Source organism: Marmota marmota, unplaced genomic scaffold, assembly GCF_001458135.2.
Source record: "Marmota marmota marmota unplaced genomic scaffold, marMar, whole genome shotgun sequence".
NCBI classification, from domain to species: domain Eukaryota; kingdom Metazoa; phylum Chordata; class Mammalia; order Rodentia; family Sciuridae; genus Marmota; species Marmota marmota.
The window spans coordinates 5,282,262-5,297,440 of NW_025999869.1; the positions used below are offsets into that span (position 1 = coordinate 5,282,262).

The window sequence follows — 15,179 nt, forward strand, 5'->3', positions numbered from 1 at the left end:
TTTAATGACATAAATGTATCAGAGGGAAAAAAAGGTACAGAAAGATGGCAGTGTATTTTATGTGGAAAAAAATCAAACAATAAAACAACAACAACAACAAAAACCAGGCCGGATGTGTCACATGGGTATGTGTATAAAAGTAATAAAGAACAGGGAAAGATCTGGACGAAAAAGGAGCACACGACCAATAAGGGTCACCTGTGAGAGAGGGGGGCGTCAGGGCTGGGAAGGCAGTGGGGGACAAAGGCAGGATAAGACAAATGTGCTTATCTCCACGTGCTTACTGTTTATAAACACACACACACACACACAAACAAACACACGTTCTCAACTAGTATTCAATAAAAATTTGAAAATAGCCATGGGAGAAAGCAATCTCAGATATATTGATTGTCACCCATGGCTGCTCTTCAGCCGCTGGACTTGCAGGCCACGAGCTTGTTAGATATTGATCTGTTTCAGCAGCATGTCTCATTCTGATTGGCATCAGCAATGCTGACAGCAAACACTCACAAAGCAGTTAGGATAAGTTCGCATATGTTAAATATTTTACATGTGACAACGCTTTTAATCTTCCTGGCAATGCTGTAACATTCAGACTGGGGACGGGGCAGGGCAGGGGGAGGGCTGATTAGTTTGCTCAAGATCACAGAGCTAGTAAAGACCAGCATGCGGTTTGCACTCCTAACTTCTGAAGATCTTTCCTGGATAGGAGGAGCCCGGTAGCAGTTATGGGTTGGGTTGGGAGAGCAGGTGGGTTACGGTGGTGTTAACTTGAAGCTGCTCTTGCATTTGGCATCGAGTGGCAGAACCCTAGCTGCCCATATGTACAGGTAGGGGAGGTGGCTCACAGAGGTGCTGGGCACCTCCACCTGGTACCAGACTCCAGAAGGGCAGCAAGGACAAATGAAGGAGACCAGGTCTTCATCTCTTATTTGAGAATCAAATTGAGAAGCACATCTCTCATCTCATCAAAATGCAAGTGGAAGGGAGCAAAGGAGCGCCCATTTGTCCACCCTCATTAGGAAATTAATTCCCAACGAGATGTGACTCAGAATGCTGCAGCGCCACGCTCCCACCCGGGATGCTCAGGGGGGACAAACGCATGCAGCTCATGCTGAGCAGAGGTGCCTGTGACCTCGGAAAAGATGGAGCAGAGCCGATACATAATTTAATGCCCAGATCTCTCTAGCTCTTTCTCTTCAAAATTTATCAAAGTGGATTTGGTTCTAAAATGCATGAATAAAACATCCTCCTAGGATCCGGCTATCTTGGGATTTGGAGAAGTCATTTGAGGATTCCTCACTCCTTGGATACCAAAGAGTCTGTCCATTACCAGCCTCGCCTGGAATTTTGGAAGCTTTAACAGTCGTGGCAAGATTGACGGCATCGCTGGGGCCGAGGTCAGGAGAGGCCGTTCTTCAACAGCCACCACCGCCCTGAGCTCAGCAGCTGTTGGTGTGGGGAGGGAGCAGTTTGACATGTTCTCTTCAGGAAGTCGCCCTGTGGCTCTTCTCTGTTCAAGAAAGTGATCAAATGAATCCAGGATGAGGGTGAGAAAGAAGCTCCCACTTTAAGCATTTTGAAAAGTAAAAAAGGTAATGAAAATAGAGTGGCTCTTGTTGTGGCTCCTTATTGCATTCAGAGTAGGTCCAAAGTTCAACACTTGGCCCTCGGTCCTCAAGTGTCCAGGCCCTGTCTACCTTCCCTTCCTGTCTGCCTGACTCTCTCTCTCTCTCTCTCTCTCTCTCTCTGTGCACCATTTCTCCAGTCAGATTCTGGGCAGTGTCACCCTCGCCCTGCCTCCTCGGGCCTTTCGTCCATGCTCCCTGCCTTCTTGAAGTGCCTCCCTTCACTGACCCACAGAGCCACATTGGGCTGCACCCAGGAACTCTGTATCTGTGCTCCCTCGTTCAAATCCCACTGCCTCTTGGGCCAAAGCTCCCAATTATTCTGTGAGCTTCTTTCTCTGAGAAATAGGAAGAATACCTCGTAAAGTCATGGTACTAAAGAACTGAGCTAATAGATGGAAAGTACTTAAAAGCTAGCACCTGGTGTGCGGAGAACACCCAGCAAGTTATCACCAGCTCTCCCTGCTTGCTCTCCTAATAGCTGTTGTCCTTAAAAATAGAGGCCATATTTTATTTACCTCTGTCCCCTTGGGCCCTACCAGGTGTGCAACAAAAGAGCTGACGGAGAGAACAGGCTGACCCTAACCTCTCCTCCAAGACTCAGCTCAGGGCTGAGCTGAACCTGCTCCAGGGCTCCTCCGACTGCCGCTGCAGCTCTGCCCAGACTCTGGGCCTCCGGGCTTTCACATCCCATAGTGAAGCTCTGAGGCCCCAAGATGCCAGGCCAATGGTAATGTGCCCAGTTCTGTCTCACTTGCCGCTGAAGTGGACAGGGAAGAGAAGCAGAAGCAAGGGGCCCCTTGGTGGGGCCCCCAACCTCAGCGGCAGGGCATCTCTCACTTCCCCAGAGGACGCTGACTGGAACTGAAAGCTCAGGGCTGGGCAGGGAGGTGGCAAGGAGGAAGGCCTGGGTTAAGGCAGCCTCTCCTTCCCCTCCTCCTCACCACCCATTTGGGTACTGCTTCGTGCACACCCACTGTTGCAGACCCTGTCCCAGGCACAGGCCATGGGGTGAGCTAGGCAGTCAGGGTCTCAGAGGAGCCCCCTGGGGCAGCAAAGAGGCAGAGTTTGAGGGAGGTGACTGCTGCCCAGGTGCCAAGGGTTAGGCGCACCTGACACAGCTGCACCTGAGGGCAGGAAATTGGGGAGGGCTTCCTAAGAGCAGCGACCAAGTCCTTCCTCCTTGGTCCTGCTTGTCGGGAGTCCTGATGGAGGAAATAGCATATGAAGGTCACAGATGTGACCCTGACTCCTAACTGCAACTGTGCTCCTCTGAAGATGCCATCACATCGCCGGCAGCAGCTGCTGCATGGCAAATCCTTCCTGTCACTTGGGGATGACGTGCCTTATAAGCAGATCTGAACACACTTGCCAGAAGCCAATAGGGAACCATGGAGGGACTGTGTCCTGGTGTGGGAAGTGCTCTAAGTTGGACTCATTGACTTTCTTCTTTGGCTCCTCTCCCTAGGGCACACAGCAAGGGCAAGAAATCCTGGCTGCTGGGGAAATCTCCTGGCATTCCCATTGGGTGGGCTTCCTGACCTCCCCTCAGCCCAGTGTTCCAGGCTCCTGGCCCACCCTGCAGCCTCCTGACCCACCCTGCAGCCTCCTGACATGCCGGGCACTCTCCTTCTTAGCCAACCACCCCTTAGGGGCCATCTCCTCCAGGTAGCCTCCCTTGACTTCCCTCTCCAAGTCGTAGTAAGAGCTCCTTTGCTTCCGAAGCCATCAAACTTGGCACAGTTCATGTCAACTCACAACTTACTCCTAAGTGGCTAGTGATCTCTTAGTGGGTAGGGACTTTAGTTTCTGCAGCCCCAACATCTCACAGGAGATCAGCCCGACCATAAGTGCTCCCCACATGCTTGCTGTTTGAATGACTGAACACATGAGCAGAGCTTGGAGGGCAATCGGGAAACACAAGGCAGGGAGCCCTAGTTCTCAAACGCCATCCACTTTGCAGAGTGGCCAGGCCCAGAGACTCTGGACAGACTGCCCATGTCCGCATTCTGGTTCTGCCATTTACTAGCTGTGGAACTCTTCACAAGTCACTTAACTGAGAGCCTCCATTTCCTCATCCCAGACCCTGGGATAATCAAACCACATGCCCCGTCGAGCCATTGGAAGAATTAAATGAGACAACACATGGAAAACACTTAATACAAAACCCTGTGCAAAATAAACTCAGATCAAGTATGACAATAATGTCACAGCTATTATTAGCAGTGGTCACCCTGCCTCAAAGAATTACTTTGTTTTCTCTTATTTTGCTTTCTCCGTAACTTCATTCAAAGGCCAACCAATGCCTGCTTGCCTTCCCCTTTCTGGAAAATACTTTGGTCACTGTGCCTGTGAGTTAGTTGGTGGCATGTGGCTTGGATAATTTAGGATGGGAGAAGAGGCTTCAAGTCTCACACTGGGATTTAAAGGAGCGTTTTGTAAATGCAGGGATAAAATGACCACGAAGCTGAAAGCCACCAGCATGACTTTGCTCCCGATCCCTCGGAACTAGGTTAAATGAGTGTCCTAAATCTCTCCGCCTGCTAATAAGCCCTGCATAAGCAAGCCAGCTCTGCCTGCATGTCCCTGGGTCCCCAGGGGTGATAACAAAGGCACACAGACAGGGCCCTTGGTAACCGCCATCTCCCAAATAGAAAGTGGCAAACACGCATCTAAAAATGAAACCAAGCTTCTCAGGAGGGACAGAGAAGAAGGAGGGTGGCCAGGAAGAAAGTGGCTTTTCTGGGGCACAAGAGGTTACTTGTTGCCATAGTCGATCTTGGACGTGACTTTCTGCTTCAGCTCCTTCAGCTCGTCCTTGGGCAGCGTCCCCGAGAGGAGCTGGGACCTCCACTCCATCAGGTCGTACATCATGGACTGCACTTGCAGGAAGCGCTCCTTTTTGCTGGTCTAGGACAGGAAACAAGGAAATGATCCCTAATGACCTGTGCTGAGGGCACTTGGTGAGCAGTGCCAAGGGTCGGGCAGCTATTCGGGGCCCGGCTCTGACCTGCTCCAGCCCCAGCCAGCAACTGAGGATAGGATGGTGAGCTCAGCTGTGCACATATTTGCTCCCCGGACCTGTGGGGTTCTCAACAGCAGAAGTCACAACCCCAATCACTTCCTAGTTAAAGAAAGGGTGACTTCTGACTCATTGACAAAGGTGGCTTGTTCAACAGAAATGCCAGGGGAATCTGCTATAGGGAGGTCCCAGAGCTCAGGTCCTTAAGGCAGTGAGATGGCAGTACTCCCTGAAGCGGAGTGTGGGTGTGGACCTGCAGGATGCATGACGACTTTGGGTGGTGCAAAATACAGCCCCAGATGACACTGGCCCACCCGGTGACTCTCCTCCACTCTCCCTGCCATCCTTCTGTTTACAGGGGCAGGGAAGAGGATGCAGTTCCATGGCAAGATGTCTCATACCCCTTACAGTTCGTTACTTTCTTTTTTTAACAGTGAGAGAAGGCCTGGCCCTCAGAGCTTCCTTGGGCACTGCAGTAAGCACCTAGCAGCCCTGTCTCGCTTTCCCTGAATGTATTTGAATGATGTTTTTCCAATCATGCCAGACCCTTTGGGCTTTCTACTAGAGAAAGAGCACGTGGCATAATAAAATCCACACACATTTGGTCTTTGTCCCTGGTGCCTGGTGCTATGCTCCAAATACCCTCCAAGGAGGCAGAGTTACAGGAACACCTCTTTATTGTCAAAGGCTACCTGAGTTTATTCTAATGGAACAACTTTGGGTGGCCCCCTCGATAGCTGCAGGATATATAATGGATTCGAGAGTCGTACTTTCAGCCCTACTCTCCTTCCTCCCGGTCACCCTCACTTGGATGGAGTGGCTGGGGCTGGAGTTCAACCACCAGTGGCCAGTGACTTGATGAATTCTGACCACATGTGCGACTTTGATCCATACCCCACCAGTTCGAGGAGCTTCCAGGTGGTGGGATGGTGATGCACCCAGAGAGAACAAGGAAGCTATGTGACCCATGTTCCTTGCCCTACATATCTCCTCCATTTGGTTCTTCCTGAATTATCTCTCTTATAATGACATGGCCGTCGTGGGCAGAGCAGTTTCCTGAGATCTGGGAGATGTTCTAAGGATTATGGGGCCTAGGTGAGGCAGGGAGGGCACCCAGGCAGGGACAAGTATCAGGAGTCCCTGAATTGTAGCCAAGTCTGACAGAAATGTGGCAGCCTCAGAGCTGGCATCTGAAGTGAGGGCAAACTCATGGGCCTTTAAACCCATGGAGTTTCTGCCAACTCTACGGGCAGCACCCACTGAACGGCATGACAGGGCCCCAGCTGGGGTTGGGATGGTGCAGCACACTACTGAGTTCTTTATGTAAATTATCTAATTATCTAAATAAGTCATCTAAACTGTCTACCAAAAAAGGGATCCAATCTATGTGTGAAGTAAATATGACACAGGTGGCGTGCAGAGATGGCACAAACCATGGAGGTGATACTGAAACAATAGAGGTTAAAGGATTTGCTCCCTGGAGTGAAAGGCATGATGGACTAGCTGGTCAAATATTTCTTAGTGGAAAGTGCCAAGCCTCCATGGTACAGGTGTATGGATGTTTTGAAAGAGGAAGTGGAGACAAACAGGAAATCATTTTAGCTGCAAGCAGACCCTTCATCCCCTGCTATGGCTAGAATATGATCAGTGTCCCTCAAAGGTTTCAAGTATTAAAATTTAATCCTCATTGTAAGATGCTGAGAGGTGGAAACTTCACCTGACTGTGGGGTTTAGAGGTGGAGCCTTTGGGAAGTGATTAGGATAAAAGAAGGCCATGATTGAATCCGGGTGGCTTTAAAAGAAGAGAGAGAAAACCCAGACAGAAACCTCTACATGCCCATGCCCTATTTCTTGCCATGTAGATACTCTGTGCCCACCTGGGACTCTGGAAGCAAGAAGGTCACCACCAAGGGCATGCACTAAGAGCCACATTAGACCTACTTTCTTTATAAAGTATCTTCCCTCAGGTATTTCATGATGGTAATGAAAAAATGGACTACACTCACTAAATTTTCCTGATGACATTTAGGAAGCTTATAGTATTGGTAGGGCCAATCATAGCATTCTGAAATGTCCATGTGGGTTTCAGCATTTAAGACCATTACAGGTGGCCTACAAATGGCCACACACGCCAGCAAGGTGTGCCCAGTGCAGCAAAGAACATGCAGCAGCCTCCACTGACTGTTTTCATTCAGCTTAAGAGCCTGCATAGCTAATTGCTCTCATTAGGAGCTGTGGAGCATCAAAGAAAGATTTTAAATTAGATTTGCTTCAAAACAGGGAAAACACCCTCATGATGTGCTCTTTGTTTTTTCAGGGTCGAAGCTTCTTCATAGATCTTGGGACAATAGCCATCAGTGAATTAATATATGAGAGCACTGGTTCCCAAGGCACTGTTAGGAGAATACCAAATCTGATGCCCTGGGTTGATAAACATGTGGATCGCTAAGCCCCATCAGAAGAAGTTTTATCTTTTTATAGATATCAAGATGATTTGTATGCAAACCTGAATTCAACAACTTTTGCACTAGTTTAAAATGCGAGGGACTGGATGTGTATCTCCTTGGTAGAGCCCTGGCCAACATACCCGAGGTCCTGAGTTCCATCCCCAGCACCACAAAACAAAAACCATAAGGATCACATCAGGACCCATTTATTAAGAATCTGTCACTAGCTTAGCTGTGTAGCTTCGAGAAAGCTGCTTAACCCTTCTGGGCCGTGATGTCCTCATACATGGTAGTGTGTGCTCTGCTACATCACAAAGCCACCTTGGCCGGCCCACTCAAAGCTAAATGCTAAACTTAAAATAAAATGAAAGTCACAAGAAGCTCCTGTCCTGGGCAGCAGGGTTGAGTCTTACCACATAGAGCTGTCTCCAGATGCTCCCCCATTCCCAAAGTGTCGTTGTCACTTCTTGTGCCAGAGGAATTTCTGCAGGAATGATGTTCTCAGTATTTCTATTTAGGGTGAGAAAGAGAGTGGCATGAAATTAGGATCCAGGTTTTAATAAGATGTGGGTAGATGTACATTAAGCTACAGCTGCTGAGAGCCTTCTTGACATCACAGGCAACAGCCATGCCAATTACATTATGCAAATACAAGAAGGGACTTCCTTCCATTGTCCCCCTTCAGCAGGGTGGGCTCCTCGTGCTCAATATGCAAGATTAGTCCATTTCAATAAGATTCTAAAGCAACTGCCAAGGAAAAGTTGGCTCCTCCAGACTGACTAATCCCCCCTAGAGTCAGATCTGAACCCAAGCAGTTTAGATTAGCTCTCCCACGAAGCCAGGAAAAGAGGCACAGACAGAGGCACCGAAAGAGCCGAGCTGTGCATCCTGCACATCTGCCAAGTCAGTTGTAAAGGCAACAAATAGGACAGCGGCAGCCACGAGCCAGGGTCAAGCATGGCGAAGAGCAGCAGGTACCTTCTTTTCTCGACAGTCACTTCCTTGATGTGGATGAAAGACTTGGGAAAGATGCCCTGTTGGAGACAAAATCAAATGAAATGAAAGGACATATCCCCCCAAGACTCACCAAGGTCTTCATGGCTTTTGTCAAAAGCCAGTGACTGACTTTTAAAACCATAAAACCTTAAAGGAATCTTCTCAGCGTCCGAGCAGGGTTGGATTCTAGATCCATATGTTTAGGTCTAGTTGTTTTAGATTCCACAAAACCCCTCGGTCCCAAAGGGTGCTTCAACCCCATCCTGGATGCTCACACTCTCAGGGGAGAAGATGGCAGTCTTGGCAGAAAAGCTATCAGAGCCACTGCCTTCCGTGAGATGAGACCCTCTGCTTCTTCCCGAACTGCCCAATTTCAGGAGAGCTGCATCCTTCGCCGTCAGGAACAGCTGGCCCTGAGCTAACAGTCCTGTGGGCTGGCTGGATCTGAGACCTCTTCCCTGGTTTTGCTTTGTTGTTCTTTGGGAGAGTAGAGTAGGATGGGGCCTCCCAGCTCAGCATGTCGGGAAGAAGAAAGAGCCTCTATTGTGCTCTTGCTGCATAAGCTCAGCTAACAAGAGAAACTTATCAATTGCTCAGAAAGTCCTCAGTAAAACCAAGCAGAATGCACACTGGGTCACCTGGTCACTGTGCTAGACTCCAGGAGAGAAAACGTAATGGGCAAGGCAGGTACCTGCTCTCGAGGAGATGAGAGGATGGAGTCAGGTGAGGCAGGAGTGAGAGAAGCCTCAAAGGGAGACCCAGCCTGCCCTTTCTACATCATGCAGAGGAGGACAAAGGAATGTCCCAAACTCTAAAGGACAGCAGTAGAAAACAGATGTCAAATAGAAACGGGCACCATCCCACAGGAACTAATGGGGAGGGAGAGTGCAATTCAAATGCAAGTAGCATCAGAGAAGGCTGCAGGGAGGGGCAGCACCAGAGACCAGGAGAGGCGGCCAGCAGAGCTGGGGCCAAGGTATAGGGGCCAGAGGGAGGTCAGAGAGCACGGGGCAGCAGGAGGGACAGGCTCAGCTTGCTGAGGAGCCAGGCTGGGCGAGAGCTGCCCAGGTGGGGTGGTGGCTGAAGACATGCAGTACTGTCCCAAAGGGAAAGAAAGTGACCTTACCTGTAACATTTTATGCTTTATGAGGTATCCCCTATACCAGTCTGCAAAGAGAAAACAAAGAAACAGTTCTCTCATTTACTCTTACAGGTTTGTTGCTGGCCTTTTTGTTTTGCTTTGCTTTGCTTTGGTTCTCTCTGTTTATCACTGCAAACTGCCTGAGGCCTTTGTTACAAAGTCTGGAAGCCCTTGTCTTTGAAATCAGTCTGATTGGTTGCCAACAACTCAAAGCGACAACTAAAGATACAGCGGGGAAGGACACAGGAATTTTTTTTATGTTTTTTTTTTTTTTTTAGCTGCTCAAGACAATACAATGATCTTGACATATCATACATTTGATTCAAATGGGGTATGAATTCTCATTTAAGATGTAAATCCCTTCCTGTTGCCGAACTAGGAGCCTCAGTGATGCTGGTCAGCGTCCTCATTCCTCTGGCCACCATGGTCAGGGACTTGTCAGAAAGAACAGGAGCTGCCCACCCACCAGCCTCTGCTCCTCCCTCACCTGTTACCTGCTGGCCTGGGGGCCAGGTTCGTGATTTCAACTCCTGCTGCAGGGGCACAGGAAGTCTCAGGGATTTTGGCAAACATCCCAAAATAATATCGACAGTTCTAACAGCAACAAATGGTGTCTAAAATGTGAATTTGTTCAACTCAGTCATTTAAAAACAGCTAAGTTCAGGGACAGGTAGAGAGACAAGAATTTTAAAGGATTCTTCTCTTCATGGGAATATCAACGATTCATCAGCAGAAATCCACATGCACGAAGTCCTCTCATAAAAGAGGCAGCACTGATGGCCACGGGGAGTCTGCAGGGCTCGCAAGTGATTGGGGCACAGCTGGGCAGTGGTGTTTGGCATCTTAGTAAGTCAAAAGCACCAGGCAAGTGACACATCAGCACACTGTCACTGCTGGGCTCACAGATCGTCACCAGAAAGCGTTCTCAACAGACACACGTGGAAACCCCCAAACACCTTACAATGCAAGGTCACCCATCACAGTCACGAGCCAGCTCTAAGGCAGGGACCTAAAGGAAGTGCTAAAGCGAAGGAGGCTCATTGTGGCTTCTCCTTTGAGTGACAGAAAGTGGGAGGGAAGGGGAAAAAAGAAAAGGACCAGGAGAGGGAAATCAGGAAGGAAGGGAGGGAGGGGAAGAGCATAAGGTTTGGAATAAACTGACATCCCAGACACTTCATATGGAAGCCTTCTAATCTTCATAATGACCATATACTTTGGTTCCATTTTACAGGTAAGTGGCCTACCTGAGGCCTAGAGAATTTAAATGACTTGCACAGGATCACATAGCTAGTGACTGAGAGTGTCAGGATTTGAACATAAGCCTCCATGACATCATAGTTTTTGTCTCAGTGGGAAGGGAGTTTGGTAGGTACAATGTTCCCATCATCTTTAACATCCAAAGCCTCCAAAGACTCCACTTTCCAACTACTTTCCAACTGGGTACTTTCAATGAGGGAAGCTCTTTATGAAACACCACATTCTATTTTCAGTTGACTCTATTTGTCAATTACTATTGAAAACAATTAATTAGCAACTGCAGTTATACTAAGTGCTTGCTGTGTGCTAGGAGTTCTGGTAAAGGTTTTCGTTTTGTTTTTTCAAGTTATAAATTCATCCTCACAACAATTCTATAAAAGTTGTATGATCATTTCAGTTTTGCAAATGAAGATAGAAAGGCACAGAGATTAAGCAACTTGCTGAGGGTCTCATGGCTTGAAATTTAAACACAAGGCTCTGACTGCAGAAGTAACATTCTCCTGCATTCACTGCACAGCCACCTCCTTTGGTGGCAATTCCACCCCCTGCCACCAGCTAGATATAGCTGCATCTTTGAAACAGCATTACTAGCCACCCTTCACTGATGGCTTGAAGCCAGCAAAGCTGTATGCTAAGTGTTGTGCCTGCGTTAGGTCACTTAATCCACAGGACAGCTCTGTGAGATAAGTAACATAATTCCTGCTCTATAAATGATGTTGAAGTCCAAGTCAGTTGATGTAGCAAGCTAAGATCACTCAGCCAGCGCTCAAGTCCAAGTGTCTGTGAATTCAAAGCCAGCCCTTGAAACTGTTCAGGCATTTTGATGGAGGAAGAGCACAAATCTAGTTGAGGTTACCTTAGTTGCACGTATCTGAACTGACTTGATGGCCAAGGCCACCAAAGCCACCAGAAATCAGGACTATATCAGGGAACTGGCAGTCCATACTCAATGCTGGTGCCCACATCTGTGTCTCTGTGAAAGGGGCTCCATACAGGGTCCCTAGACTTCCTGGGTCCAAGGACTTTGCCTGCTGTGACCCAGGGAACTCAGTTACATGTGCACACCATGAGGGGTTTCAGGTTCTCAACAGCTTCGGCCCACTCCTGGCCCGGGAATCTGCTGGCTCTTCCCTCAGCATCCACACTCTGGTTCCCAGACTCATGTTCAACCAGCACCAACTGTGTGCCTGCGATTACATAACACTGGCACTATCTTGGTGCTTCCAGAAACAGATCCCCAGTGATCTTGAAAGGGAAGCACTGACCACCATCTCCACCTGCTGCACTGGGATTAAGTAAGACAGGGAGGGATCCCCACACTCTTTGGCAGGAGCCAACCCAGGCCTGAGGCATCTGCTGCAGGAGGACAGTTTTCTTGACTTTTCCTGATATCCCCACTCCTGCTGGGTCTCTGGCCTCTGACCTCGGCATCAGTCCCTGACCTGGTTACCATTCAGCTGCTTCTCACTGTGCTCCAAGGCCTGACGGGGCAGATTACAGTGGCACACAGGAAAAAAAAAAAAAAAGCAGAGAGGACACCCTGCTCAAGTGTAAGTGTCAGACAGCATTGATCAGATCCTGTCACTTGCCAGAACTCAACGCTCTTTCCGGTTCAATAATAATGAGAGATATTTTCACTAACCCTGTCCGTGAGACTGCCACTTCAGTTTTTTATCATAAGACTTACAAAGTGCATTGCTGTGGTCTGAATGTCTGTATCACTCCCCAATTCAGTTGAAGTCCTAACCTCCAACTTAACCGTATGAGGAGGTGGGGTTTGAGAACGTAGTTCATGAGGGTGGGAGGAACATAAGGAAAGGGAAAATTTTTACAGTGCTTTTGGACATGAATAAAGCACCAGCTATTCAAACCATCCTCCCTATCTGCATTCCAAATTCTAATACGAAAAATACCTAAACTCTCAAGTAATCTAGCAGTCAAGGGGGGGAGAAGATTCAAAATATCTCAGAACATCAAAGAAGAATCCATGGCCTCAAAATCCAGTCCTCCCTCTGCCAATCCAGGCAGCGTGATCTTTGGTCTGTCACTCAAGCCTTAGAGTTCTGGTCAATAAAATGAGAAAGAGAATACCTCCCCTCACAGGAGTGTTGCAAAAACTATATTTCTAAACATGGATGTGAAAGTCTACACATCTGGTAAATACACGAAAACCTGGACAGAGCCCAGCATGGTGGCATACACCTATTATTCCAGCAAATGGGGAGGCTGAGGAAGGAGGATTGAAAGTTTGAGGCCAGCCTCAGCAACTATGTGAAACCCTGTCTATAAATATAAGTATAAAGGTTGGGTGGTATGTGGTTTAGTGATAGAGCACCCCTGGGTACAAAAAAGATGGAATAGGTGAGAGATCAAAGGAAATTTTAATTGCATGTGAGATTTTTACTTTAATGAATGTCTAAAGCAGGAATGGAAAAATATTAATATTTATCTGAGTCATGGGTCCCTGAAAGAATCATGATTCTTTATGTTGAAATGTATAATATTAAGATCAGCTAAAAGTTAGTTAGTTCCTATCAGTAGTTAGGAGTGTGAGTTGTGACTGACAATATTTGGCAAAGCAATAAAAAAACATTAAACAGTAACCCATGGAGTGGGAAAAAATATTGGCAAACATATATCTGATAAGAGGTTAATATCCAAAATGTGTAAAGGACTCACCTCACTCAATAGTAGAAAAGCAAATAACCTGATTAAAAAATAAGCCAAGAATATGAACAGGTATTTCTCCAGAGAATACCTAATAACAGCCAATGGTGTATGAAAAGTTGCTCATCATCATTCATCATCACAGAAATGCCAATCAAAACCACAATGCCTGGCTATTAGGATGCTATTGTCAAAGGTCAAGGGATGATGGGTGTTGGGAGGATGTGGGGAAGGGAATCCCAGTGCACAGTTTGTGGAGATGGAGGCTGGTGCTGCCTTTTTGGAAAACAGTATGGTGGTTCCTAAAGGAATCAAAACTGGAATGACCATATGACCAAGCAGTGTCTTCTCTGGGCAGATTCATAAAGGAGATAAAAACACCACCCATAAAGAAGGCTGCCTTCCTGAGTTCACTGAGTGCTATTTGCAATAGCTAAGTTATGAGTCAGACTGAGTGTCCACCAGGGGGTGGATGGGCAAGACACCGAGGCATATGTATGTCATGGAGTATGACCCAGCCTTGAAGGAGATCTTGCCATTTGCCTCCACATAGACGAGCCTAGATGACATTCTGAATAAAACCAGTCAGGCACCACAAAAAATCAAAAGATATATTACATGATCTCACTGATGGGAGAGATTTTAAAGAGAGTCAGATATACAGATAGAGAATAAAACATTAGTTACTAGGGGCAGCAGGAGTGGGGGGTGGAGAGGAAACCAGGCAATGGAGGTTAGAGCTTGCACGGTAGAAGATAACGAGGACAAATGAGTCTAGAATCTAATGTACAACTCGAGGACAACAGGTAATAACATTGCACTGTTTTTGGATTCCTGCTAAATGATTATATTTTAGCTTCTCATGTCCTAAAAGCAGCAACAACCAAAAAAAAAAAATGGGTAAATACTATGGTAGTCATGTTAGTTTGTCTCATTGGAGTGACCTGCTATTTACATTTATCACATAGCAGCATGTTGAATACCTTAACTATCCACAATAAAATTTATTGGGAAAAGAAAAACAGAGTAAGCTCTGGAATCAAAGCCTGGATCTGCATGGAGATCTGCGATACACAGTCTGCTTGACAAGCAAACGTGTTTCTCTGGGTCTCATTCCTCTCCTCTGTAAAATGGAAATAACAATGGTACTTGTCTTATCAGGCTTAAATTAAGGGGAAAATATAGAGTTTTCCTAGTGCCTGACATGAGATAAGGGTCCAAAACAGTAGATACTGTCCCCTCTTCTTTAAAATTCAATTAAAAGAATAATTATAATCCAGAATATATCGGGCATGTTTTCTGTTTTGTTTCCAGTACCTACAGACTTGGAATACTGCTCTTTTCTTGAAGCCATTTCAACCTATTTCTACAGCAACAAAGCAAAGAAGACGTGGTGGAAGTTTGCTGACATTTAGCCTCATCTTCATTCAAAAGGATGAAACCTCTTGGGGTACTCCCAATGATGGAGCACCGTCACTCCAGAAGTCAGAGACCTTTCCACACCAACCTGCCTCTACCGCACAGCCAAAGAGAGAAACAGCTCCTACAAAGTGGTGCTTTAAAAATACCCCTTCTCAAGATGTCATCATGTCCCCCACTTGTCCCCAGAGCAAAGAACTTGGGGGCAGGTCAAGATCACTCTCCATGTAATTGTTAGTGTCTAAGTTGCTCCACAGCCCTGTGCACCCACCCTGCAGGCAGTGAATGAAATCTCATGGTGGGGAGGAGCCATCTGCAGCCTGAGCTGCAATGCGGTCGTGTGCATGGGCCGAACTGAAGGAGCTCCAAACACTTCCAGGTGAGAAGTCTCACAATGGTAGGCAGTGAGGTCCCAGTTCCAGAACAGAGTAGCAACCACCAGTCTGCATCCATCGCTTGAAAAAGTGGAAGGTCCTCAATCCACATCCTCCCTCCCCTCTCCCCTGGTTTTATATTATTCCTTTTTGAAACCTAAAAGTTCCTTGGGAGTCACTGTCTAGAAATCCCATTTCCTTCATCCCTAAGATGGACCCCCATGG

General features: G+C 47.3%; 1 protein-coding gene across 3 annotated transcripts in view; it reads right to left on the reverse strand.

Moving 5' to 3' along the window:
• Window positions 1-15,179, reverse strand: part of Dock2 (dedicator of cytokinesis 2) — a 397,939-nt gene that overhangs the window by 364,193 nt on the left and 18,567 nt on the right. For all 3 annotated transcript variants that reach the window (XR_007352105.1, XM_048815769.1, XM_048815762.1), the window contains exons 3-6: window positions 9,223-9,263; window positions 8,079-8,134; window positions 7,514-7,610; window positions 4,393-4,541 (exon numbers count right to left, since the gene is read on the reverse strand). Coding sequence is in view for 2 of the 3 variants with exons in the window: in XM_048815769.1 (XP_048671726.1) it covers window positions 4,393-4,541; window positions 7,514-7,610; window positions 8,079-8,134; window positions 9,223-9,263 (343 nt within the window). In the remaining variant the exon portion in view is untranslated. The remainder of the gene's footprint in view (window positions 1-4,392; window positions 4,542-7,513; window positions 7,611-8,078; window positions 8,135-9,222; window positions 9,264-15,179) is intronic.